General features: G+C 45.0%; 1 protein-coding gene across 1 annotated transcript; it reads left to right on the forward strand.

Annotated features, from left to right (window-relative positions):
• The first annotated feature begins 540 nt into the window (after window positions 1-540).
• Window positions 541-27,954, forward strand: LOC124775717. The gene is made up of 2 exons (XM_047250542.1): window positions 541-1,368; window positions 27,565-27,954. The coding sequence occupies exons 1-2, from the start codon at window positions 541-543 to the stop codon at window positions 27,952-27,954; spliced, it is 1,218 nt and encodes a 405-aa protein (XP_047106498.1).

The following is a 27,954-nucleotide window of genomic DNA, read 5'->3' on the forward strand; positions in this document are numbered from 1 at the left end:
GATACGCCGTTGGGATCCAGCACGGCGTTCCGTATACCCACGTGAACCCACCGATTCCATATTCTACTAACAGTCACTGGATCTCTACCAACGCGAGCAGCAATGTCGCGATACGATAAACCGCAATCGCGATAGGCTACAATCCGACCTTTATCAAAGTCGGAAACGTGATGATACGCATTTCTTCTTCTTTCACGAGGCATCACGACAAGGTTTCACCAGGCAACGCCGGTCAACTGCTGTTTGTGTATGAGAAATCGGTTGGAAAGGTTCCTAATGTCAACACGTTGTAGGTGTCGCCACCAGCACCTACCTTGAGTGAATGCTCTGAAAAGCTAACCATTTGCATATCACAGCATCTTCTTCCTGTCGGTTAAATTTCGCGTCTGTAGCACGTCATCTTCGTGGTGTAGCAATTTTAATGGCCAGTAGTGTATACTACATTGTGTAAGAGTAGGTGCTGTGTGCGGGGGGTCACCACGGAGGCTGGCTTACCGTGTCGTGCTCGATGTCCCTTGTTAACAGGAAAGGGCCCGTACGATGACGGAAACGACGCTGGACACGACGCCCGAGTGGCTGGACCGCGACTTCGTGGCCACCTGCCTGAGCAAGGACGACGAAGCCGCGGGGCTGCGCGTGAAGTCGTTCGTGGCGACGCCGCTCAACACGGCGGCGCAGGTGGCGGGCAGCCGCGTGATGCGCGTCGCTGCGGAGCTGGAAGCGCCGGACGGCAGCCCCTCGCGGCCGCGGCGGCTGGTGCTCAAGACGCCGGCCGTGGGCATGAGCGCGCAGCTGCAGCAGACCTTCCGCAGGGAGGTGTTCGTCTACTCGCGCGCGCTGCCGGACGCGGAGGCGGCGCTGCGCGCGGCGGAGGGCGAGTCGTTCCGGCCGGTGGCGGCGCGCTGCCTGCTGTCGGGCGACGCGCTCGCGCTGGAGGACCTGTCGGCGGCCGGCTTCCGGCTGGCGGCGGGCGGCGCCTCGCTGGACCTGCCGCACTGCGCGCTCGTGGCCCGCGCCGTGGCGCGCCTGCACGCCGCCTCCGCGCCGCTCGTCGACCGCGAGCCCTACGTCGGCGAGCTCTTCCGCGACTCCGCCTTCTTCAACGAGGCGTCGCGCCCCGACATGCAGCACTTCACCGAGAAGAACATGCTCGCCGTAGCCGAGGCGCTCGACGCCGTGCCCGGTTTCGCCGGGTACGCGCAGAAGTACCGCCAGCTGGCCGTGAAGATCTTCGACCGGCTGCTCGCTCTGCACCGGGACCAGGAGGGCCGCATGCGAGTGCTGCTGCACGGCGACCTCTGGCGGAACAACCTCATGTTCCGCTACTCCGACGGCCGGCCCGTCGACGTCAGATTGGTCGACTTCCAGGTAAAAGAAGATTTTCTCTGTACGAGGCTCTACTGACGAGGTAAACACGGCGGGTGCCATAACCCGATTTCCCAGACACTTCGCTCAGTGGAACAGGACTCAGAATAAACGGACACGTGTCTCGTTTCTTAGGAAACGACGGTCAAAGTTTTCAGTGCAATTTAGATGTCTTGCAGCACGCATTCACTATACAGGGTGGTCCATTGATCGTGACCGGGCCAAATATCTCACGAAATAAGTGTCAAACGAATAAACCACAAAGAATGAAACTCGTCTAGCTTGAAGGAGGATACAAGATGGCGCTATGGTTGGCTCGCTAGATGGCGCTGCCATAAGTCAAACGGATATCAACTGCGTTTTTTTAAATAGGAACCCCCAATTTTTATTACATATTCACGTAGTACTAAAAGAAATATGAATGTTTTAGTTGGATCACTTTTTTCGCTTTGTGATAGGTAGCGCTGTAATAGTCATCATCATATGGCTCACAATTTTAAACGAACAGTTGGTAACAGGTAGGTGTTTTAAATTAAAATACAGAACGTAGGTACGTTCGAACATTTTATTTCGGTTGTTCCAATGTGATACATGTACCTTTGTGAACTTATCATTTCTGAGAACGCATGCTGTTACAGCGTGATTACCTGTAAATACTACATTAATGCAATAAATGCTCAAAATGACGTCCGTCAACCTCATTTCATTTGGCAATACGTGTAACGACATTCCTCTCTACAGCTAGTAGTTCGCCTTCCGTAATATTCGCACATGCATTGACAATGCGCTGACGCATGTCGTCAGGCGTTGTCGGTGGACCACGATAGCAAATATCCTTCAACTTTCCCCACAAAAAGAAAGCCGGGGACGTCAGATCCGGTGAACGTCCGGCCCATGGTATGGTGCTTCGACGACCAGTCCACCTGTCACGAAATATGCTGTTCAATACCGCTTCAAACGCACGCGAGGTATGTGCCGGACATCCATCATGTTGGAAGTACATCGCCATTCCGTCACGCAGTGAAACATCTTGTAGTAACATCAGTAGAACATTACATAGGAAATCAGCATACATTGCACCATTTACATTACATAAAATGGGGTCCAATTATCCTTCCTCCCATAATGCCGCACCATACATTAACCCGCCAAGGTCGCTGATGTTCCACTTGTCGCAGCCATCGTGGATTTTTCGTTTCCCAATAGAGCATCTTATGCCGGTTTACGTTACCGTTGTTGGTGAATGACGCTTCGTCGCTAAATAGAACGCGTGCAAGAAATCTGTCATCGTCCCGTAATTTCTTTTGTGCCCAGTGTCAGAATTGTACACGACATTCAATGTCGTCGCCATCCATACAAATATGGTACGGGTGCAATCGATGTTGATGTAGCATTCTCAACACCGACGTTTTTGAGATTTCCGATTCTCGCTCAATTAGTCTGCTGCTGATGTGCGGATTAGCCGCAACAGCAGCTAAAATACCTACTTGGGCATCATCAGTTGTTGCAAGTCGTGGTTGACGTTTCACATATGGCTGAACGCTTCCTGTTTCCTTAAATAACGCAACTACCCGGCGAACGGTCCGGACACTTGAATGATGTCGTCGAGGATACCCAGCAGCATACATAGCACACGCCCGTTGGGCATTTTGATCACAACAGCCATACATCAACACGATATCGACCTTTTCCGCAATTGGTAAACCGGTCCATTTTAACACGGGTAATGTATCACGAAGCAAACACCGTCGGCACTGGCGGGATGTTACGTGATACCACGTACTTATACGTTTGTGACTACTACATTGCCATCTATCACAAAGCGAAAAAAGTGGTCCAACTAAAACATTCATATTCGTTTACGTACTACACGAATATGTAATAAAAAATGGGGGTTCCTATTTAAAAAACGCAGTTGATATCCGTTTCACCTATAGCAGCGCCATCTAGCGGGCCAACCATAGTGCCATCTGGTTTCCCCCTTCAAGCTAGACAAGTTTCATTCTTTGTAGTTTTTTCGTTTGACGCTTATTTCGTGAGATGTTTGGCCCGGTCACTATCAATAGACCACCATGTAGACGAAATGGCGGCACAGTGCCTGGCGTCGCGGTTCTTCACTTTTACGCTCCCTGTTCGAAACCCGATTATTGTTTTTATTTGTTTTACTTTTCTTCATTTCTCTACCTATGTACTTACAAAGGTTACTACTCGAATGTTTATCACCATTTTACGCGATACATTGGTGTCACATTAACGGTAAAATTACAGCTGTAATTTACAATGTCACATTTATTATTTCTATGGTACTTTCAAGGGTTACAATATTTTTAAATTTTCGTATTCTTATATTTCATTCTTAGATCAGTACTAATATCTTATTCTTATGTTTATTCTTCAGGAAGACTTTATGCATTCTCTTGGATGATACCGATCGTAGACACATCGAAACAGAGAAATTCCGAACACCACTACAATTGCGTGTAGGAAAGTACGCCACAGTGATTTTTCTTCGTATGAATCTCACTAGGAAAAAAAAAAATCCTTAACGTGCTGAAAATGTCACGCATTGACAATAATTTCACGGCAAGTCACGCATAATGAATCACTTCATCGAAAACTGCCGCTTACAACTGATTGTGAATCAACTTGCACTACAGGAATTTAACTGAAAATAATTTTCGATTCATTTATTGTTTTTTTTTTTTTTTTTTTTTTTTTTTTTTTTTTTTTTTTTAGGGCGTCCACTAGACGCAGTTAGTATACGAATAAGAAAAGAACAATACTGTTTCAATGTACATTGGAAACCATTCGTGTATTAATCTTCTACGGACATGGGTAGATTAATGAACTCCAGAATTAAAAACAGTTATACGGATTCGGAGACGGGAAGCAAAATTGTGAAGCCGCTTCAGTTGATCTGTTTACACGCTAAAGGGCTCATAGAGTTCCTCGAAATGTTTTACCGTCGTTTTCTCAGAAACGGTCGAGTATCTACGTAGAAGCTGGGACACGTATTCGCTTATTTTGAACTCTCTTCCATTGAGTAAAGGTCCTGTGAAATCGGTTTATAGCGCTTGCGGTGTTTCCTTATGAGTCTCTTCCCGGTTGTGCCTTCTCTTGCTTTAATAGACACCTGCCTCACACATTCTATCCTGTGTGTTACCTAGGAATCAGCTTCCTCTCGTACTTGCAGGCGTAATTAACCTACGCCTCTAGCTTAATCATTGGAAATGGAAATGCCGTGTGGTTGGGGCCTCCCGTCGGGTAGACTGTTCGCATGGTGCAGGTCTTTCGAGTTGACGCCACCTGGGCGACGTGCATGTCGATGGGGATGAAATGATGATGATAAGAACAACACAACACCAGTCCCTGAGCGGAGAAAATTCCCGACCCAGCCGGAAATCGAACTCGGGTCGTTAGGTATGACATTCGGTCGCGCTGACCTCTCAACTACCATGGCCGGAGAGCTTAATGCTTGATTATTGTCAAGTTACTAACAGAAATTAACGACAGATGAGTAGATTAAAATGCTATATAAATAAGAATTTGTAACGCACCGTGTCACGAACTCTTCCAAGAACGCCATATGACGTAATAAGAAAAATGGTTCAAATGGCTCTGAGCTCTATGGGACTTAACATCTGTGGTCAACAGTCCCCTAGAACTTAAAACTACTTAAACCTAACTAACCTAAGGACATCACACACATCCATGCCCGAGGCAGGATTCGAACCTGCGACCGTAGCAGTCCCGCTGTTCCGGTCTGAGCGCCTGAACCGCTAGACCACCGCGGCCGGCTGACGTAATAAGAGCGTAGTCGGCCGTGCAAGACCGAAAACAAAGGACGCTTCGAGAAGTAATCAATAAATTTTAATTACAATTGTGGATGTCGCCGCAGGTCGCATGTAACTATTCTTTATTTTACATGTTTCACTCGATCAACGCGTCTATCTACAGATCTGCGAAAATACAGTACGTTACGCCACCGTACAATAAGATATATCCGCAGATTCAGCTTACAATATAATAACTTATATTACGTAGCCGAAGGCCAAGCGTTAGAAATATCGGGCTGCGCGTAGCGCGGCCCTCATATATAAAATGGAGTAAGTTTGTTGTGTAAAATTAACGTGAATTCTAAGATTAAACAGCAAGACTTATCATTTCCTGTTGAACGAGTTAAAACTCTATCGAAATGCGCTGTCATTGAAACTACGGCTATGTAATACACGAAATAGTATATCTCGCTATTTAATCTCAGAATGCACCTTACCAGAGATTTTCTGTTAACTGTACACAACCGTTTACTCCATTTTACATATGACGGAGGCGCTATACGCAGCCCGATGTTTGTAACGTCTGGCCGTCGGCTACGTAATGCAGGATACCATACAAAAATGTTCAATTGTTTGTGAAATTTTATAGGACTTAATGTTGTGACTTAGGAAGACAGCCAAGCCACTGTGAGGTAGCCGAAAGGCACGCGTTTAAGCTCACGCAGGCTGGCGTGAGGTCTGGAACAGTTAAAGGAGTTGAGTCTAGTAAAAAAATACGTAGCTTCTGGAATACTTAACTTTAATCCATAATTGGTGAACATCGGTCTGACGGTACAAGCATCACAAGATAAATAGCAAATGATAATGGCGCCTTGCTAGGTCGTAGCAAATGACGTAGGCGAAAGCTATGCTAACTATCGTCTCGGCAAATGAGAGCGTAATTTGTCAGTGAACCATCGCTAGCAAAGTCGGCTGTACAACTGGGGCGAGTGCTAGGAAGTGTCTCTAGACCTGCCGTGTGGCGGCGCTCGGTCTGCAATCACTGACAGTGGCGACACGCGGGTCCGACGTATACTAACGGACCGCGGCCGATTTAAAGGCTACCACCTAGCAAGTGTGGTGTCTGGCGGTGACACCACACTTAACTCCTAAGGTCATCAGTCCCTAAGCTTACACACTGCTTAACCTAAATTATCCTAAGACAAACACACACATCCATGCCCGAGGAAGGACTTGAACCTCCGCCGGGACGAGCCATACAGTCCATGACTGCAGCGCCCAAGAGCGCTAGGCTAATCCCGCGCGACAAGATACCATACAGTAAGCTGAATCTGCGAATTTCTTATTGTATGGTGCTGTAACACATAGGATTTCCCCGATTCTGAAAATGCCTCCTTTGGTCGAATAAAACATATAATATAAAGAAAAAAGTTGCATGCGACTTGTGGTGGCTCTACAATTTTAATTTCTAACGGTCGGTGTTCCCCTGCAGGCAAGTGCCTACCCTCCCTAAATAAATATTAAGTCAGATGACCGGTTGTGGATGAACATACAGCTACTATATTCATAATTTGTGCATCTATTTCACTGCGAAATACCTAAAAAATTCAACCACGAATAAAGCACGAAAGTAACTTCAGAGGAAAGAGACATCATAATAAAAATTCTCGAATACAGGAAACCAAAATCTGTAAACAGATAACGGCTGTTGTCGTTTTGACATGAATTAATAATGTGTTCAAGATGCCAGCGACTGTTGAAAAGCCGCGTGGTCTAAGGCTCCTTGCCGGCCGCGGTGGCCGAGCTGTTCTAGGCGCTTCAGTCCCGAACCTCGCGACTGCTACGGTCGCAGGTTCCAATCCTGCCTCGGGCATGGTTATGTGTGATGTCCTTATGTTAGTTAGGTTTAAGTAGCTCAGAGACATTTGAACCATTTTCTAAGGCTCCTTGTCACGGTCCGCGCGGCTCCCCTCCCGTCGGAGGTTCGAGTCCTCCCTCGGGCATGGGTGTGTGTGTTGTCAGAGTAAGTTAGCTTAAATTATATTAAGTAGTGAGTAAGCTTAGGGACCGATGACCTCAGCAGTTCGGTCCCATAAGACTTTAACACAAATTTCTAAAAAATTACCGTTGAAAAGATTCATTTTGAACGGAGCGTGGTGAGATGCACGGGGATAGAGGAAGGCCCGCCGTACTGGCTGTTGTTAACAGCGCTAGGGCAGGGAACCTCAAAGAGAAAAAGGAAGCCGCTGGCCCACCCAGCAAGTTGGTACCTGCCCTGTTGTTTGAGGGCATAAGTACACTAGTCTGGAGCTCCGCCCAACTAACATAACGCCTGACTGCCGCCACGGGACACACTCGGTAAGGTCTTCTTGGAGCAGCTGCCTCGTCTGCAACCTGTCATCGCTGTTGGCTTTCACCAACATGGTACAGCAAAATTCAGCTGTTAATGACTTTGAACAGCGTTTAGTAATGTCGCCCAATTTCGATCCCTATTTTGCTTGCTTGGTGATCGAGAGTATTTCACGGTACAGAGGGACAGAAGCAACGTCAGCCGTGCCCAAATCTGGTTCTCACGGTCCTGCCTCCTTTCTCTGATGTCAAAAAAAATGGTTCAAATTGCTCTGAGCACTATGGGACTTAACATCTGAGGTCATCAGTCTCCTAGAACTTAGAACTACTTAAACCTAACTAACCTAAGGACATTACACACATCCGTAGCGATTGCGCGGTTCCAGACTGAAGGACCTAGAACCGCTCCGCCACTCCGGCCGGCTCTCTGATGTATTCGCAATTACGTGTCTGTGACTAGTTCACTACTAATTCTGTTATGTCCTCGTGTGAATGTGTTTATGTCACTGGAAGGTTGCCCCCAATTAAATGGTACACTGTTCTCTTTTGATTCCAGAATATATCTCGGTTTTGTATTTTCTAAATCTCTTATTTATTGATGTTGCGATTGCTGCTCCAGTAAAAATATAAATCAGTGGCCTACTACAAGTAGCTGCGTAGTCAATGCCTTCCTACGGTCTCATACAGGATACGAAATTAATCTGAAATTCCGACGGCCTGTTAATATTTATCTCGCCTGCAAACTCCGGCCGTCTGAGATACGAGATCTCTGTCAGACAGCTTAAGTCTGGTGGCGCAAGTTTTAGACACACTCAGGTAAACAGATATCTATACATGTGATAAAGAAGAAACAATAGACGATAGGGAAAGAGATAGGAAATCCTGTATTAGAATCAGAATTTGAATGAGCTTGGGAAGGCTTAAAATCAAATAAGAGAGAAGGGGTGGATAATATTCCACCGTAATTCATACGATACCCGTGGTCTAGCGGCAGCGTCTTTGATTCTTAATCAAAACGTCTTCGGTCCCGGGTTCGATCCCCGCCACTGCCTAAATTTTGATAAATAATCAGCATTGGCGGCCGAAGACTTCCGGCATAAGAAGTCAGCCTCATTCTGCCAACGGCCTTGTCAAAGAGGGCGGAGTAGCGGATAGAGGTTCAGGGCACTCTCTTGTCCTAGGGGTGGGAAATTGCCCCTAAAGGCGGAAGAATCAGCAATGATCAACGACATGAGAATGCAGAGGGCAATGGAAACCACTGCATTAAAGACACGTAACGTGTATCCACAGGACATGTGGCCTGTAATTGAAGAAGTGTCATGATGATCTCTCCATTGGCAAAAGATTCCGGAATAGTCCCCCATTCGGATCTCCGGGAGGGGACTGCCAAGGGGGAGGTTACCATGAGAAAAAGATTGAATAATCTACGAAAGGATAACGTTCTACGAGTCGGGGAGTGGAATGTCAGAAGCTTGAACGTGGTAGGGAAACTAGAAAATCTGAAAAGGGAAATGCAAAGGCTCAATCTAGATATAGTAGGGGTCAGTGAAGTGAAGTGGAAGGAAGACAAGGATTTCTGGTCAGATGAGTATCGGGTAATATCAACAGCAGCAGAAAATGGTATAACAGATGTAGGATTCGTCAGGAATAGGAAGGTAGGGCAGAGGGTGTGTTACTATGAACAGTTCAGTGACCAGGTTGTTGTAATCAGAATCGACAGCAGACCAACACCGACAACGATAGTTCAGGTATACATGCCGACGTCGCAAGCTGAAGATGAACAGATAGAGAAAGTGTATGAGGATATTGAAAGGGTAATGCAGTATGTAAAGGGGGACGAAAATCTAATAGTCATGGGCGACTGGAATGCAGTTGTAGGGGAAGGAGTAGAAGAAACGGTTACAGGAGAATATGGGCTTGGGAAAAGGAATGAAAGAGGAGAAAGACTAATTGAGTTCTGTAACAAGTTTCAGGTAGTAATAGCGAATACCCTTTTCAAGAATCACAAGACGAGGAGGTATACTTGGAAAAGGCCAGGAGATACGGGAAGATTTCAATTAGATTACATCATGGTCAGACAGAGACTCCGAAATCAGATACTGGATTGTAAGGCGTACCCAGGAGCAGATATAGACTCAGACCACAATATAGTAGTGATGAAGAGTAGGCTGAAGTTCAAGACATTAGTCAGGAAGAATCAATACGCAAAGAAGTGGGATACGAAAGTACTAAGGAATGACGAGATACGTTTGAAGTTCTCTAACGCTATAGATACAGCAATAAGGAATAGCGCAGTAGGCAGTACAGTTGAAGAGGAATGGACATCTCTAAAAAGGGCCATCACAAAAGTTGGGAAGGAAAACATAGGTACAAAGAAGGTAGGTGCGAAGAAACCATGGGTAACAGAAGAAATACTTCAGTTGATTGATGAAAGGAGGAAGTACAAACATGTTCCGGGAAAATCAGGAATACAGAAATACAAGTCGCTGAGGAATGAAATAAATAGGAAGTGCAGGGAAGCTAAGACGAAATGGCTGCAGGAAAAATATGAAGACATCGAAAAAGATATGATTGTCGGAAGGACAGACTCAGCATACAGGAAAGTCAAAACAGCCTTTGTTGACATTAAAAGCAACGGTGGTAACATTAAGAGTGCAACGGGAATTCCACTGTTAAATGCAGAGGAGAGAGCAGATAGGTGGAAAGAATACATTGAAAGCCTCTATGAGGGTGAAGATTTGTCTGGTGTGATAGAAGAAGAAACAGGAGTCGATTTAGAAGAGGTAGGGGATCCAGTATTAGAATCGGAATTTAAAAGAGCTTTGGAGGACTTACGGTCAAATAAGGCAGAAGGGATAGATAACATTCCATCAGAATTTCTAAAATCATTGGGGGAAGTGGCAACAAAACGACTATTCACGTTGGTGTGTAGAATATATGAGTCTGGCGATATACCATCTGACTTTCGGAAAAGCATCATCCACACAATTCCGAAGACGGCAAGAGCTGACAAGTGCGAGAATTATCGCACAATCAGCTTAACAGCTCATGCATCGAAGCTGCTTACTAGGATAATACAGAAAAATGGAAAAGAAAATTGAGAATGCGCTAGGTGATGATCAGTTTGGCTTTAGGAAAAGTAAAGGGACGAGAGAGGAAATTCTGACGTTACGGCTAATAATGGAAGCAAGGCTAAAGAAAAATCAAGACACTTTCATAGGATCTGTCGACCTGGAAAAAGCGTTCGATAATATAAAATGGTGTAAGCTGTTCCAGATTCTGAAAAAAGTAGGGGTAAGCTATAGGGAGAGACGGGTCATATACAATATGTACAACAACCAAGAGCGAATAATAAGAGTGGACGATCAAGAACGAAGTGCTCGTATTAGGAAGGGTGTAAGACAAGGCTGTAGCCTTTCGCCCCTACTCTTCAATCTGTACATCGAGGAAGCAATGATGGAAATAAAAGAAAGGCTCAGGAGCGGAATTAAAATACAAGGTGAAAGGATATTAATGATACGATCCGCTGATGACATTGCTATCCTGAGTGAAAGTGAAGAAGAATTAAATGATCTGCTGAACGGAATGAACAGTCTAATGAGTACACAGTATGGTTTGAGAGTAAATCGGAGAAAGACGAAGGTAATGAGAAGTAGTAGAAATGAGAACAGCGACAAACTTAACATCAGGATTGATGGTCACGAAGTCAATGAAGTTAAGGAATTCTGCTACCTAAGCAGTAAAATAACCAATGACGGACGGAGCAAGGAGGACATCAAAAGTAGACTCGCTACGGCAAAAAAGGCATTTCTGGCCAAGAGAAGTCTACTAATATCAAATACCGGCCTTAATTTGAGGAAGAAATTTCGGATGATGTACGTCTGGAGTACAGCATTGTATGGTAGTGAAACATGGACTGTGGGAAAACCGGAACAGAAGAGAATCGAAGCATTTGAGATGTGGTGCTAGAGACGAACGTTGAAAATTAGGTGGACTGATAAGGTAAGGAATGAGGAGGTTCTACACAGAATCGCAGAGGAAATGAATATGTGGAAAACAGTGATAAGGAGAAGGGACAGGATGATAGGACATCTGCTAAGACATGAGGAAATGACTTCCATGGTACTAGTGGGAGCTGTAGAGGGCAAAAACTGTAGAGGAAGACAGAGATTGGAATACGTCAAGCAAATAATTGAGGAAGTAGGTTGCAAGTGCTACTCTGAGATGAAGAGGTTAGCACAGGAAAGGAATTCGTGGCGGGCCGCATCAAACCAGTCAGTAGACTGATGACAAAAAAAAAAAAAAAAAAAAAAAAAAAATTTCATAAAATCATTGGCAACAAAACGACTGTACACGCTGGGGTGTAGAACATATGAAACTGGCGATATACCATGAGGATTTCCGAAAAAAATCATCCACACAATTCCTAAAATAGCAAGAGCCGACAAGTGTGAGTATTATCGTACAGTCAGCTTGACAGCTCATGCATTCAAGTTGCTAACAACAATAATATACAGCAGAACGGGAAAGAAAATTGAGGATCTGTCAGATGACGAATTTTGGCTGTAGGAAAGGTAAAGACATCAGAAAGGCAATTCGGACGTTGCGCTTGATAACGGAAGAGATACTGAAAAAATAATCAAGACACATTTAAAGCATTTTTGGACCTGGAAAAAGCGTTAGTTGGACGATCTAAAATGGTGCAAGATGATCCAAAAATTCTGAGAAGAATAGGAGTAAGCTAAAGTGAAAGACGGGTAATACGTAAAATGCACAAGAACCAAGAGGGAACAGTAAGACTGGAAGACTAAAAACGAAGTTCTCAGATTAAAAAGGATGTATAACAGTAATGTATTCTTTCATCTCTGCTATTCTATCTATATATAGAAGAAGGAATGACAGAAATAAGGAAAGGATCAAGAGTGGATTTAAAATTAAAAGTGAAAGGATATCAGTGGTTAGATTCGCTGATGTTATTGCTATCCTCGGTGAAAGTAAAGAAGAATTACAGGATCTGTTGAACGGGATGAACAGAATATGGACTGAGAGTAAATCAAAGAAAAACAAAAGTAATGAGAAGTATCAGAAATGAGAACAGCGAAAAACTTATCATCAGAATTGTGATTACGAAGCGGATGAAGTTAAGAAACTTTGCTACCTAGATAGCAAAATAACCCATGACGGACGGAGTAAGGATGACATAAAAAGCAGACTAGCACCGACGGAAAGGGTATTCCTGGCCAAGATAGATCCACTAGTACAGGATGACACAGAGAAACGGGAATATTTCCACAATCCAATAAAACTAGAAGTGATGAAGGAAAGAAATTGCATTCATAGTAATTGAAACCTTACAATTTTGACATTTACGAAACAATGATGGCATTTAACATTTTTTAAAAATTACGTCCTTTAGATGGTGTCCTCCTGTACGAATGCATTCGTGAAATCTGCTGTTGAGAATCCTCATTGACCGCTGCAACATCTCAGCTGCGATACAATGAACTGCATCCCGAATTCTCTGTTTCAACTCATCCTGGGTTCTTGGTCGAGTGGCGTAGACTTTGCTCTTGAGGTAATCTCACAAGAAAAAATCACAAACGGATAAATCTGATGATCTAGGGGGCCAGGGAATGTTACTGAATCGTGAGATCACACGGTTGCCAAACAGTTCTCGCACATATGCCATTGATTGCCGGGCAGTGTGTGATGTCGCTCCGTACTGTTGAAACCAAGCTTCTTGAACATTTGGAAAGTTGTTAATGCAGGTCTAACAAAAGTTCGTAACATCTCCACGTAATGATCGGCATTGACAGTTATTGTGTTTCCGCCGGACGATGTGGCCGAGCGGTTCTAGGCGCTTAAGCCCGGAACCACGCTGCTGCTACGGTCGCAGGTTCGAATCCTGCCTCGGGCATGGATATGTGTGATGTCCTTAGGTTAGTTAGGTTTACGTAGTTCTAAGTCTAGGGGACTGATGACCTCAGATGTTAAGTCCCATATTGTGTTTCTCTGTTCATTTATGAAAAATACGGTCGATAATACCATGTGATGAAACACCACACCATACTGGCACTTCACTAGCGTGTAAAAGGTGCTCATGAACGTCATTAGGATTTGTGTTTGCCCAGTAACGGTCGTTCTGTTTATTCACATACCCTGAGAGATGAAAATGTGCCTCATATGACGTCCACAAACTTGTTTATTTCTGTTATCATTTGTTGACAGAATCCTAGTCGTAACCGGTAATCGTTGTCCTTCAGGTTTTGCATCATCTGTAGTTTTTACGCATGAAATTTTAAATCAAGATGAAGAATTCTGTGAACACTCTCCCGGGACATTCCAACCACTGGTTCTTGCTTACGAATTGAACGCCGTCGGCTCCATAAGACAGACTCGCCTACAACATCAATGCTCGCTGGAGAACACAAGTCGGCCGTTGTGGCCGAGCGGTTCTAGGCGCTTCAGTCTGGAACCACGCAACCGTTACTGTCACATATTCGAATCCTGCCTCGGACATGGATGTGTGTGATGTCCTTAGGTTAGTTAGGTTTAAATAGTTCTAAGTTCTAGGGGACTGGTGATCTCAGATGTTAAGTCCCATAGAGCTCAGAGCCATTAGAACCAATTGGAGAACACAAACTTCTTGGTTGGCCTGTGATTACGTAGGCTCTCCCGGCGTAATATGTCTTGAAAGTCTCTTCGGGTTTGCTGCCGAATCCTAAAATCAACTTGACTCGCTATTTCGGCGATCCAGATGGTCGCCATCTTCAAGAAAGTGCTGCTTCTGCTGATGAGTCCCGCTGGTTGGCCTGTTGGTTTCTTCTTAAGGGCAGACCCAGTCTCTTCAAAGTTATTAACCCAACATTTTATCGCGTGTTTCGACGGAACGGCATCATGAGGTCCTATATTATAAAAACGTCGAGACTGCCTCTGCACCGCAACCAAACTATCATTGTTTTGATAAAACATTTTTATGGCTAACGCACCCTGTTGTCCGTTCCACTGATCTATGATTACTGAAATGGCGGACTGTTTACTCGCTGACTGACACGAACCCGCAGTGTTGCCACCTGTAGGTGAAGACAGAGATTGGAGTAAATCCAGGAAATAATTGAAAATGTAGGTTGCAGGTGCCAATCCGAGATGAAAAGGTTGGCACAGGAGAGGAATTCGTGGCGGGACAGATCAAACCAACCGGAACACTGATTACTGAAAAGTCCCTTGCCATGCTTTTCTATTTGTATGTTACGGCTGATCGCGGGAACTACCGTAGAGATTTTGATACGGTTGTCAGTAACAGACAGACTGGTTCACTATGAATGTTTGTGTACATCATTACATATTATAAGCAAGTCGCCCGGCCGGAGATGATTCGTTCTACAGCCCGAAGCCGCTCCGGGTCACTAGTATTGAATAATGCCCTCATATACAGATACAGGAAATTACTAAATCTGTCACTGTGATAGTACTGAAACGAGAGGCGAAACACGTATAAACAGTTCAACTTTTACGTGTTGGGCAGACAGTCGCTCTTCGGCCAACAGAAGCAAATCACAGACAATAGTTATTGAAATACACGAGAAAATGAGAGTTTGGTGTAGTGTTGAAGTACTTCCTTGTTTCTTTTTTCAGCCAAATCTCAGCAAGCTAGGAGGGAGACTAAAATGTTAAAATGTTTTCCCAACTGGAAATAGTTGGACGGGGGGGGGGGGGGGGGGAGAGAGGGCAAATTTCCATTTCGATATTCACCTGATAATGGTGAAAAACCCTTTCGAAACGAGTAAATTGGAATTTTTAAAATTTTATTTCTGTGACAATAATAATCATTTTCCCAGACAAGAATTAGAGAACATATGTGTGTTTTTCAAATGTATGATCGATGTAACTGCGTCTTACTCCGATAGCGATGTGGTAGTCATTTTTACGGCTCTGCGAGGTTACTGACCATCGGTTCCATCATGCGCCACGGGCGGTGCCTTCGCGAACCCGTTCTCGCCACGACCGAACGACACACAACCTGAGCAGACGTCACGACACGGGGCATGAGTATGTGTTACTGGCTGCAGCCCAGCACGGGACTCTTGGAGTATGCAAGAGCTTCAACTGAATTATGCAACAGATACGCAGGGTTGTTCCACCACTTCGACAATTGGCTGTTTTCCAGAACTTGACTGGTCTTTATTTTTGGCAGTAGTGTTGTGCTCACCTTTGGATAACCTCTTGTGTACTTGGTCTTATCATTTGCACGCCTGCTCACTTTAAAATGGCTCGAGAACATAAAGGCGTTCCAAGTAACAGCCTTTTACTGTGATACATGGATGAATTGTTGGTAGTAGTTGCTCCTCCCCTTATATGTACTTACAATATTCTCAGCCTCTGCCTTTTTTTGGTCCTTGCGCTGACATTCAGTAAGCGTTTCTTTCCGAACTTGCTCCATCCAATGCGTTCTGTACGACGCCCGATTCCACTGACCGAGGACGGCGTCCGGACGGATTTTTAGGAGCCGACAACTTTGTTTCTGGGCTCATATGTGAATATGCAGCCTATGACGATAAAAACCGCGTAGTCATACTTTACTTATCTTGACGTCGAAACTGCTTAGTTATTACTTCCAAGTTTGCAATCCCCAAGTTGCAGTTTGCTTAATAATAAAATCGGTTGCCATAAATAAAAAAGCGGCCATCAGTTTAAATGATTTTCCCGATTTATTCAAATTTTAGATTTCACATGTACGAGGGTCACTCCAAAAGAATTGCACACTATTTTTGTAAAAATACAGTTTTCATTCTGCATGTGTGAAAGTCTTACAGCGTCTAGATACATCCATCCCGCTTGTTTTCAAACTTAGTTCAAACTGTTCCCGAGAGTACTCAGCCACAGCATGTCTTCAAATGAGGTCTTCAGTCCCCTAGAACTACTTAAACTTAACCAACCTAAGGACATGACACACATCCATGCCCGAGGCAGGATTCGAACCTGGGACCGTAGCGGTCACGCGGTAACAGACTGAAGCGCCTAGAACCGCACGGCCACACCGGCCGGCCATGTCTTCAAGATGGCTGCTACACTTGACGTTCGTCAGAAGCAACGTGCTGTCATAGAATTCCTGTGCTGTGAAAGCGAGACAGTGGGAAAGATCCACAAGAGGTTGAAAAAGTTGTACGGAGATGCTGCTGTCGATCGCAGTACAGTTAGTCGGTGGGCGAGCAGGTTACGTGATGAAAGCGGGCACGGCAATATTGAGGATTGTCCTCGCAGCCGCAGGTCTCGTACTGCACACACTCCAGACAATGTGCAGAGAGTTAACGAATTGGTGACTGCTGACAGACGCATCACAGTGAACGAATTGCCACGCTACGTTGGGATAGGGGAAGGAAGTATTTGCAGAATACAGAAAGTGTTGGCGTTAAGAAAGGTTTGTGCCAGGTGGATTCCCAGGATGTTGACAGTGGCTCACAAAGAAACAAGAAAAACGGTATGCAGCGAACTTTTGGAAGAGTATGAGATGAATTTCTTGGAAGAATTGTGACAGGTGATGAAACATGGCTCCATCACTTTTCACCAGAGATGAAGAGGCAATCAATGGAGTGGCATCATGCAAATTCACCCAAGAAAAAAAATTCAAAACCACACCTTTTGCTGGAAAAGTTATTGCTGCAGTGTTTTTCGATTCCGAAAGACTCTTGCTTGTGGACATCATGCCAAGTGGAACCACCATAAATTCTGACGCATATGTGATGACACTAAAGAAACTTCAAGCTCGACTGAGTCGTGTTCGACCACATCGGCAAAAGCAGGATGTTTTACTGTTGCACGACAATGCATGGTCACATGTCAGTCAAAAAACCATGGAAGCGATCACAAAACTCGGATGGACAACACTGAAACACTCGCCTTAAAGTCCTGACCTGGCTCCATGTGACTATCATCTCTTTGGGAAACTGAAAGACTCTCTTCGTGGAACAAGGTTTGAAGATGATGACTCCCTTGTGCACGCTGCCGAACTGACTCCAACAGGTTGGTCCAGAATTTTACCGTGCGGGTATACAGGCGCTGGTTCCAAGATGGCATAAGGCAGTTGAGAGGGATGGAAATTATGTGGAGAAATGAAAATATTGTTCCTAAAGGATGTATCTACACACTGTAAAACTTTCAAACATGTAGAATAAAAGATGAATTAAAAAAAAATGGTGTGCATTTCTTTCGGAGTGACCCACATAACTGAAAGTGATGAAAATTTCACCACAAGCGCTAATGTTGCGCAACAGTACGACATAAACGAGCTTTATAAAAATAAGTCTGCATACTAGTACAGCCCAACAGCGTATCTTGCTCTGGTGGTTCGGTGGCAAACAAACGTGGCGCAGTTAGTCGGGGGAGACTCCCTCCCTACCATTAATAACAAACACAAACCACTAAACTTGAATAAACAACGTGAACAACAGCTGTTAAGAAGAATTTTCTTGATATATGAACAAGGTCGAATTTAGTCATCTGCTGCCCCTAGGCAAAGAAAATATTTCGGCCCTTTATATCGACATAAATGTACGAGGTGCATTCAAGTTCTGAGGCCTCCGATTTTTTATCTAATTCTCACCCGAAATCGATGAAACTGGCGTTTGTTCTCGACGTAATCGCCCTGCAGACATACACAATTTTCTCAACGCTGACGCCATGATTCCATGGCAGCGGCGAAGGCTTCTTTAGGAGTCTGTTTTGACCTCAGCGGAGGCAATAGCAGCACGGCTGGTGAATGTGCGGCCACGGAGAGTGTCTTTCATTGTTGGAAAAAGCCAAAAGTCACTAGGAGCAGGTCAGGTGAGTAGGGAGCATGAGGAATCACTTCAAAGTTGTTATCACGAAGAAACTGTTGCGTAACGTTAGCTCGATGTGCGGGTGCGTTGTCTTGGTGAAACAGCACACGTGCAGCCCTTCCCGGATGTTTTTGTTGCAGTGCAGGAAGGAATTTGTTCTTCAAAACATTTTCGTAGGATGCACCTGTTACCATAGTGCCCTTTGGAACGCAATGGGTAAGGATTACGCCCTCGCTGTCCCAGAACATGGACACCATCATTTTTTGGTGGCGGTGAATCTGTGTGCTTCCACTGAGCTGACTGGTGCTTTGCTTTTGGATTGAAAAAAGGCATCCACGTCTCATCCATTGTCACAACCGACGAAAAGAAAGTCCCATTCATGCTGTCGTTGCGCATCAACATTGCTTGGCAACATGCCACATGGGCAGCCATGTGGTCGTCCGTCAGCATTCGTGGCACCCACCTGGATGACACTTTTCGCATTTTCAGGTCGTCATGCAGGATTGTGTGCACAGAACCCACAGAAATGCCAACTCTGGAGGCGATCTGTTCAACAGTCATTCGGCGATCCCCCAAAACAATTCTCTCCACTTTCTCGATCATGTCGTCAGACCGGCTTGTGCGAGCCCGAGGTTGTTTCGGTTTGTTGTCACACGATGTTCTGCCTTCATTAAACTGTCGCACCCCCGAACGCACTTTCGACACATCCATAACGCCATCACCACATGTCTCCTTCAACTGTCGATGAATTTCAATTGGTTTCACACCACGCAAATTCAGACAACGAATGATTGCACGCTGTTCAAGTAAGGAAAACGTCGCCATTTTAAGTATTTAAAACAGTTCTCATTCTCGCCGCTGGCGGTAAAATTCCATGTGCCATACGGTGCTGCCATCTCTGATACGTATTGATAATGAACACGGCCTCATTTTAAAACAATGCGCATGTTTCTATCTCTTTCCAGTCTGGAGAAAAAAATCGGAGGCCTTAGAACTTGAATGCACCTCGTATTACCAAGCAACTTACATCTGCACATAACTGCTGCTGCTAGTAATAGTACCGGGTGATTAAAATAAGAAAGAACAGATTTCAATTGTTTATTACAGAAAAACTGTAAAAGATAGATTCAAATTGCACATTTCACTGTTGAAAATTTTGACACAGCTGCATTGTTTGTTTGTAGCAACATAATGTCTACACCACAAGAGAAATCATTTTGTGTGTTGGAACTGTTCGCGAAGTCAATCCATTATTCAAGTACAATATCATTCCAAAGTTTCGTTATTACTGTTTCCAGACTCTGCACACTGCTCAGCATTCCAGTCGCCTCGCATCCTAATGAAGTCTTTTGAGTTTCATCGTCCTGAATAACTTCCAAAGCTATTATTATTTCTATCCGGTTAACACTGAGGCAATAGCAGTCATCGTGGCGCCCTTACCAGCGTGTTTCTGAAGTCGTTTTACGGAAACTGAACTATTTATTTTTGACTGCAAAACATTCCAATGGCTCATCGAAGCAGAGAAGAAAGTTTAAATTTGTTGCAACAAACGACAAAACGAATCCGCTTGAGGACAACAATTTGCTTCCTACGATTCTACCAAGCTAAGGGAGTGAGCTGCGCACGCAACAAAGAGTAAAAGGGTTTCCAAAATGAGATTTTCACTCTGCAGCGGAGTGTGCGCTGATATGAAACTTCCTGGCAGATTAAAACTGTGGGCCGGACTGAGACTCGAACTCGGGACCTTTGCCTTTCGTGGGCAAGCGCTCTACCAACTTTTTTTTTTTTTTTAAATCTCATTTTGTTCGCGTTTGTTCGTTCCATCTGCTCGGGGCGGACGTCGTAAGACACCCATTTTAGTTCGTTGTTGATCGGTGAACTGTCTTTTTTTTATTACAGTGGGCAGCTAACCCTCTGACCGAACACGCTGAGCTACCGTGCCGGGAAGCTTGTAGTGCCATATGACAGACCCCTGCATAAGTGAATGTCCAAACCATATTTTCCTTAGTAAGTTTATTACTGAATCAGTTAATTGTTCTGATTTGTGGCCGAGTTAGTGACAAAACAGATAAATATTTCAACAGGAAATCCATTTTTTTAATAAATATCTTGTAACAAAAGACAGCTGATCCAAAAATATAATATTGAGGGTGAAATATAATATGATGGAAAGATATTTAGTTTCTTTCACTTGATCTACAGCATACTTCATCACCATTTCTGCCAGAATAGATATCACTTCGCACTTTTGTAAATAAAGATATGATGTACTCCCTTTTCCTTTGTTTTAATAAAGTTCTATATGTTTAGCTAGAAAAGGATCGAATCTTGCTGTTAGCTGTAGTGCTATCTCGAAATTTCCGTAATGTGTTGACCCTAACCCACAGTTGAAATCCTGAAAGATAGTCTTTGTTGGAAGAGTTTTTGACCACACCTACAACCCGTTTTAACGCTCACCTCCAAAATTTTATTGCTGTATCAAGCTGAGATGTTAGTTTCTTATCTATTCTTCCCGTGATTTTTTGTCTAGCTTTTAAAGTTGGCTCATATTTCCTATGTTCAGCTGAATTTTCATAAGCAGCTAATCGTGATCAACCGTTTTTCTACTCATTAAATCTCTCATTAGGTTTCGCAACTATGATGTTCCATTAAACAATAAACATGCTACGCAAGATACTTATATCCTTGTTTTAAAAATCAATACACTGCCTGCATGAATTACTGAAATCGCAGTCCATATTCTGAGCCACATGACTTTTGTCAGCGATATGACGACGTTAGAATTCATTTCTTGTACAGTTCGCATGATCGTCAGAAACTGATTCACAATCATCATCCGCTTTATATGCATCATTTGGGTCAACTGAATTGATTATTTCCGATCCATTATTATTCTTTCTAATAACACGAACGTCTGACTCATAAATTACACGCTGCATTATTTTTGATACTGTTCACCACATTATTATAATCCACATTGTTACAGTCTGGTATTTCTAGAGTCAAGCTCGGGCTGGAACTAGCTGGCTGTACTTCATTTTTAAATAGAACATCCGTTTTATACTGATTCTCATAATTTCCTCTTCCTTTATTGTTAACGTTCGCGAAGTTCCTGTATCGAGAACCATTTACTCTTCTCCGACTGTCACTCATTTTGATTATTGCTAAAGTACAAATCTCGAACTAAACACTAAATAACTACTCTCTTTACAGTTTTAAATTAAACTGAACTGCCATCAAGCGACCGGCTGTTAGAATGACCGGCATTTTCTTTGACTTTGAAGCTCGAATGGGCACTCTTGAGTGCCGATCCAGCCTACATATATGACAGTGTTAGCGGCGTTTTCCGTCACAAAGCTTAATTACGAGCAACTAGATTTGCCTTCCTAAAGTATACCACATTAGAAGACACGACACTGAATGAAGTGAATAATGGCCAGCCTGTCACGACGTAACATCGTTAATAAAACCTAACGTGTCATTCTTACGCCGCCCAACCATACAGTTCATGAAATTTGAGGTAATAATTGCCAATGTTATTCATAAACTTTTCATTGAGAATTCAGTTTGCAATGTCTTTTCAAGAACTGTTAATAAAATGTTTGAGAAAAAAGTAACTACTTATAAGCCACCCTTTCAAATCCGCTGCCCTCTAAAATCCGCCGCCGTAGGCAGCTGTTTATTCTACCTAGGTCGAAATACGCCTTTGGATTTGAGCTATGTAGAGATGCCCATGAGAAAGAATTAACCCTACCATGGAGATCTACGATACTGGGCCCTCCAGATTGCAATTGAGATGAACATTAGTGATTTCAAGTCTTGTTTGACCCGGTCAAGCAAATTCAAGAAATCATACAGTATAGGAAGTCGCAAAACAACTGTGTTTAATCCAAGTAAAAGTCTCGAGGAGATGCCATTAGTTTGTAGCTGACGTGAAGAAAAAGCTTGCTGTTATCCCCACATCTGCTGTGTACAACGCTGATCAGTCAGTTTTCATGAAAGAACTGGGAGCACACCGCCATTTATCATTACAAGGTGACACATTCATATACAACAGCGACAGTGATAAGTATGAGTAGATTACAGTTTCTGCAGATTTACATCTTCAGCACCCTCATGACAAATTAGGACCAAATCAGGCCAAATTCTTATATTTGGTGTATGAAAACCTGGAAAAATAGGAAACCATAATTTTTAACATTTCATTTGAAACGGTTCCTAACCAGTTGCAGAAATTAATTCATTACTGTTGTTGGACTCTTGGTCTTGACATAACGATACCTCTGTCTTTCAGGACGATGACGAAAAGACGATATAATCCTGTTTCCATCCGGAATAACCAATGCGATTCCTGCTACAGAATTTTTTCCACTGTGTGAAAGTGTTTGTAAGGAAACTGTTGGACAATATTATTTCCGATAGTTCCGTGTTATTTACGGTGTATTAGGAGGGCAGTGTTCTTAACTCTCAGTCATTTGTGCGTTATCAGTTTGCACCGGCACATTTTACAAACTGCTTTAAGTATGCTCCGTATGCAGCACTGTAAGCAAAGCAACGGGCAGTACTAATTCTTACTCCACCCCAGTTATGTCTAAATAATACTAGTAATTACTGTGACGTGCCTGAAAGCATTGATTTTCTTTCGTCAGGTGTGCTTGGTGTAAGGAAAATGTTTGTCCGCATGGCTGTAACGAACAGTTCGACGACGTTTGCAGCAGCATGGACTATCAGCTCGGAGACCGTGGCTGCGGTTACCCTTGACGCTGCATCACAGACAGGAGCACGACGAACCTGGGTGCACGAATGGCAAAACGTCATTTTTTCGGATGAATCCCGGTTCTGTTTACAGCATCATGATGGTCGCATCCGTGTTTGGCGACATCGCGGTGAACGCACATTGGAAGCGTGTATTCGTCATCGCCACACTGGCATATCACCCGGCGTGATGGTATAGGGTGCCACTGGTTACACGTCTCGGTCACCTCTTGTTCACATTGACGGCACTTTGAACAGTGGACGTTACATTTCAGATGCGTTACGACCCGTGGCTCTATCCTTCATTCGATGCCTGCGGAACCCTACATCTCAGCAGGATAATGCACAGCCGCATGTTGCAGGTCCTGTACGGGCCTTTCTGAATACAGAAAATGTTCGACTGCTGCTCTGGCCATCACATTCTCCAGATCTTTCACCAACTGAAAACGTCTGATCAATGGTGGCCGAGCAACTGGCTTGTCACAATACGCCAGTCACTACTCTAGATGAACTGTGGTATCGTGTTGAAGCTGCATGGGCAGCTGTACCTGTACACGCCATCCAAGCTCTGTTTGACTCAGTGCCCAGGCATATCAAGGCCATTATTACGGCCAGAGGTGGTTGTTCTGGCTACTGATTTCTCAGAATCTATGCACCCAAATTACGTTAAAATGAAATCACATGTCAGTTCTAGTATAATATATTTGTCCAATGAATACCCGTTTATCATTTGCATTTCTTCTTGGTGTAGCAATTTTAATGGCCAGTAGTGTAAAATATTGGTTATTCAGAAATTATCACAAGAACTGTGCAGTAGGGATTGTTATGAAATGATGTATATGTAAGAAATATTTTATTTCGATAAATTAAAGTCATGATTGATGGTTAATATAACATCGAACACTGGCTTGATTCACGAGGGTCGTTATATAAGAAATGAGACAATTTTTTTCTGAAAGCAGGCTGGTTTTATCCAGAATTCCAATACACTATATTATTCCCCACTCTTTTGGCTATAAAACCATATTTTTCAACATAGTCTCCTTTCAATGCGACGGCCTTACGCCTGCATACTCGGAGAGCCTGTACGCCCGCATGGTACCACTGTTAGTCGTCGTGGGAGCCAACGTCTTACTGCATCAACAGCCCCGCCATCATCCTTGTACTGCATGTCGTGGTGTGCATCCGTCATTGGGTTAAACAGATGGAAATTGCGAGATCTGGCTGTAGGACGAATGAGGACGAACTGTCCGATTAAGTTTGTGATCCCCTCTCGGGTGCAGAGACATGTGTAACGCCGTGCGTTGTCATGGAGAAGGAGAAGTTCGTTCCCATTTTTGCGGCGCCGAACACGTTGAATTCGTTTGAGTTTCCTGAGGGTAGCCAATACACTCAATCGATGCAAGATGGTGGAGGACATGAAACAGAATAACACCTTCAGACTCTCAGAAGACCGTCGCCATGATTTTACCGGCTGATGTGGCTGCTTGAAGTTTTCCCTCGGAGGAGAAGTGATGAGGCGGCACTCCACGGGTTTCCGTTTTGTTTCCGGTTCGATGTGATGAAGACATGTTTCATTGATGTTCGACAAAAAATTCTCAGGATCAGCTTCGTAACGCGCAAGTGATTCCACACAGATGGTCGTAGTTACTCTTTATGATCTTCTGTTAGAAGGCGAGGCACACAGTTTTCGATTTCTCCAGTTGGTGGAAGGATGTGCCGGCACTACTGACAGACACGTCGAGTTGTGCAGCAAAGTATTTGAGTGTGATCAATCGGTCACCTCGAATGAGTGTTTCCGCAGGTTCCAACATTGCAGGAGTCACAACTGAGTGCAGCCAACCGGCACGCGGAAGATCGGACAGGTTTGCGAGACCATGTTGCGACGATGACAGTCGCCTCGTCGGCGCTAACCGTACTTTTGTTCTCTGCCAGGTCTCTGTCGACATTCTGCAAGCACCTGTGGATATCTGCGAAGCTTTCATTTGCCTCCTACAGAGTGAAAGCTCTCTGCTTCGAACGCACCTCCGTTGCAGACGCCCTTTTGAAGACTACATATAGCGCCACCAGCTATGAGAACTTCACTTTTTTTTCCTTTATTGAATTTCGATTCCCCCCGAAGGAGGGGGGGGGGGGAGGGGCTGGCAATAGCTTTAGTACGCTGCTCTTCGGCCTACAGAATTTTTAAAACATAAGAAGATGATAAGAAACAATAAAAGCAGGTGATGAAACGGTGACTTAAATTGTAGTAAAACGGCGGAAAATTGTGGAAAGTTAAAACATAAAACAAAGGGTTGGTGATGCTAATAAAATACACAGCAAGCTGACAGGTAAAATAGTAGACAGACAATTGAAAAACACGGCAACAGTCTGGTTTCTGTTCGCAAGAGATATAAAAATCACACCCAGCTACAGTATGATTTCTGTTCGCAACACTTCAGAGAAGTTGCACAACACTGAACACTCAGTGGAAACATTGCACTAAAAAGTCGGCACGAAGGTGACACACCACAGCCAAGGGCTGATGGGGAGGGGAGGGGGGGATCTGGACAGATGAGGGAAAAAAGGGAGAGGAAAAGCGAAGGGGGGGGGGAGGGAATCCGACGGAGGAAGAGTACTCATAAGGGGGGCAGGGCGGACACGAGAGGGAATGGGGAAAGGCAGAGGAGGGAAATGCAAAAGGACTTGGGGGAGAGAAGGGAGCCAGAGATAGGGTAGGTGGGGAAAAAAACAGGATGGAAGGGGGGGAGCGAGCCCAGGAAAATGACAGAGGAAGGGAGGGGGAGGTGAGAATCAGAGTTGATAAGAGGGATACATGAGGGAAAGATAGCATCCTCTGGGAGGGGGAGTCGACGGAATCCACCTTGGGAAAGGAGGTGAAGGGTGTAGAGATGGAAGGTAGGGGGGACACAACGGTGAAGGCACGGCAGAGGGCGGTGGTTGGAGAGGAGAGGAACAACCAGGGGATGTGGGGGATTAAGGCGGTGGGAGGTGTAGAATATGCAGATATGTTTGAGGAATAGGAGCAGATGGGGGAAAGGAATCAGGTCATAGAGGATCTGTGTGGGGGACGGGAGGCATATACGGAAGGCGAGGCGGCGTGCATGGCGCTCAAGGATCTGGAGGGACTTATAAGAATTTGGGGAGGGGGGTGGATATCCAGGAAGGATGGGCATAACAGAGGATAGGATGGATTACGGATTTGTAGGTGTGGAGGATGGTAGAGGGGTTCAACCTCCATGGCCGGCCGAAGAGGAGTATGAAGAGTCAGAGGCAGTTGTGGGCTTTGGATTGGATAGAGCTTAGGTGAGGGATCCAGGTGAGGTGACGGTCAATGGTGCGGCCAAGGTAGGTGAGGGTGTGGGAGAGGTGGACAGGATGGGCGCAGATGGTAAGGGAGAAATCACGGAGCCGGAAGGAGCGAGTGGTACAACCTACGATGATTGCCTGGGTCTTGGAAGGATTGATTTTCAGGAGCCAAAGGTCAAGGTGATTATGGAGAAGGCATTGGGACTGTTTGAGGGTAGGAGCAAGGGCAAGGAATGCAGTGTTATCATCATATTACAGGAGGTGTACTGGAGGGAAGGAGTTGGGGCATATCTGCCGTGTACAGGGGGTAGAGGAGAGGGGAGAGGACAAAGCCCTGGCGCACACCTCCAGAGGGGTAGAAGGTGCGGGAATCGACGTTACGGATGGTAACATAGGAGGAGCGGTGGGAGAGGAAGGAGGCAACCAGACGGACGTAGTTGACAGGAAGGGCGTAGGTCTGAAGTTTAAACAGGAGACCGGGATGCCAGACATGGTCGAAGGCCTTTTCGAGGTTGAGGGAGACAAATTGAGGGAGACAAAAATGGCGAAGCGACGGGAGTTAAGGTGGAGGGAGAGGAGATGAATGAGGTTTAGGAGTTGGTCATCGGCGGAGCAGGAATTTCGAATGCCACATTGGGTGTTGGGGAGGAGATGAGAACTTCACGAAACTGTCGTTGTTAAAGCGGGTATATTCCACGATGTTCCACAACAAACTGCGCATTTTATCCACGAAAGTTAGCCGAGGAAATAATGGGTTGCACTATTTATCGAACGCTCCTCGTATTTTCGTCCGCTAGACACGTTTGTGAGAATTACATACGCAACAGCTTAGCTGTCGATGCGAACTGACTCTCATTCGAAACATTAATGATACATGACATTTTCTGTACGGTTTGGGTGCTTCTGATTGATCTTGTGTCACTCCAGCTGTTAGCACTACGCGGCGCTGTGCTGTCTTGTCGCCGCGGTAGGCTGGAAGGGCTGTACAAACAGATGTCATAAGCGGCTCTTCGCGCGAAAACAACGAGTAACTTCAACAATTAAAAAAAAAGCATTTGCAATGCCTTTATTTCGTTCTTTTCTTCGTGCACAAAAGTTTCAGGGTGGGTTTCGACATGTCGGGTTGGTCCATTTCCTTTCCAGTAACCCCACTGCTTGTGTAGTCGGATTGTACTCGATTTTTTTTCCCACAGATGGCGTACGTTGGCTCTCCAGCTCAAGATCTGCAGTTCTTCCTGTACGGGAACGCGAGCGAGGAGGTACACCGCAACAGCATGGAGTACCTGCTGTCGGAGTACCACTGTGTGCTGCAGTCGACGCTGAGCGCGATGGGCGAGCACGAGCGGGCGGCGTCCTATCCGCTGGAGCAGCTGCGCCGTGACATGGACGACCACGCGCTGCTCGGCCTCTACTGCGCCTGCAACGCCATGGGCTTCACGCTGGCGCCCAGCGGCTCCGCCAACGCCATCGCCACCAACGCCACCAACAGCCCCGCCGTGCACCGCAGGGTCTTCACCAACCCCGCGCTTCTCTCCTACATTAAACACGTCACGCCCATCTTCGAGAGCAAGGGGCTCCTCTGA

This window comes from Schistocerca piceifrons, chromosome 2 (assembly GCF_021461385.2).
Source record: "Schistocerca piceifrons isolate TAMUIC-IGC-003096 chromosome 2, iqSchPice1.1, whole genome shotgun sequence".
In the NCBI taxonomy this organism is placed as follows: domain Eukaryota; kingdom Metazoa; phylum Arthropoda; class Insecta; order Orthoptera; family Acrididae; genus Schistocerca; species Schistocerca piceifrons.

Coding starts and splice junctions, on each gene's coding strand:
- LOC124775717 (XM_047250542.1), top strand. CDS start 541: ATGACGGAAACGACGCTGGACACGACGCCCGAGTGGCTGGACCGCGAC. Junction 1,369..27,564: donor TCAGATTGGTCGACTTCCAG/GTAAAAGAAGAT, acceptor TTTTTCCCACAG/ATGGCGTACGTTGGCTCTCC.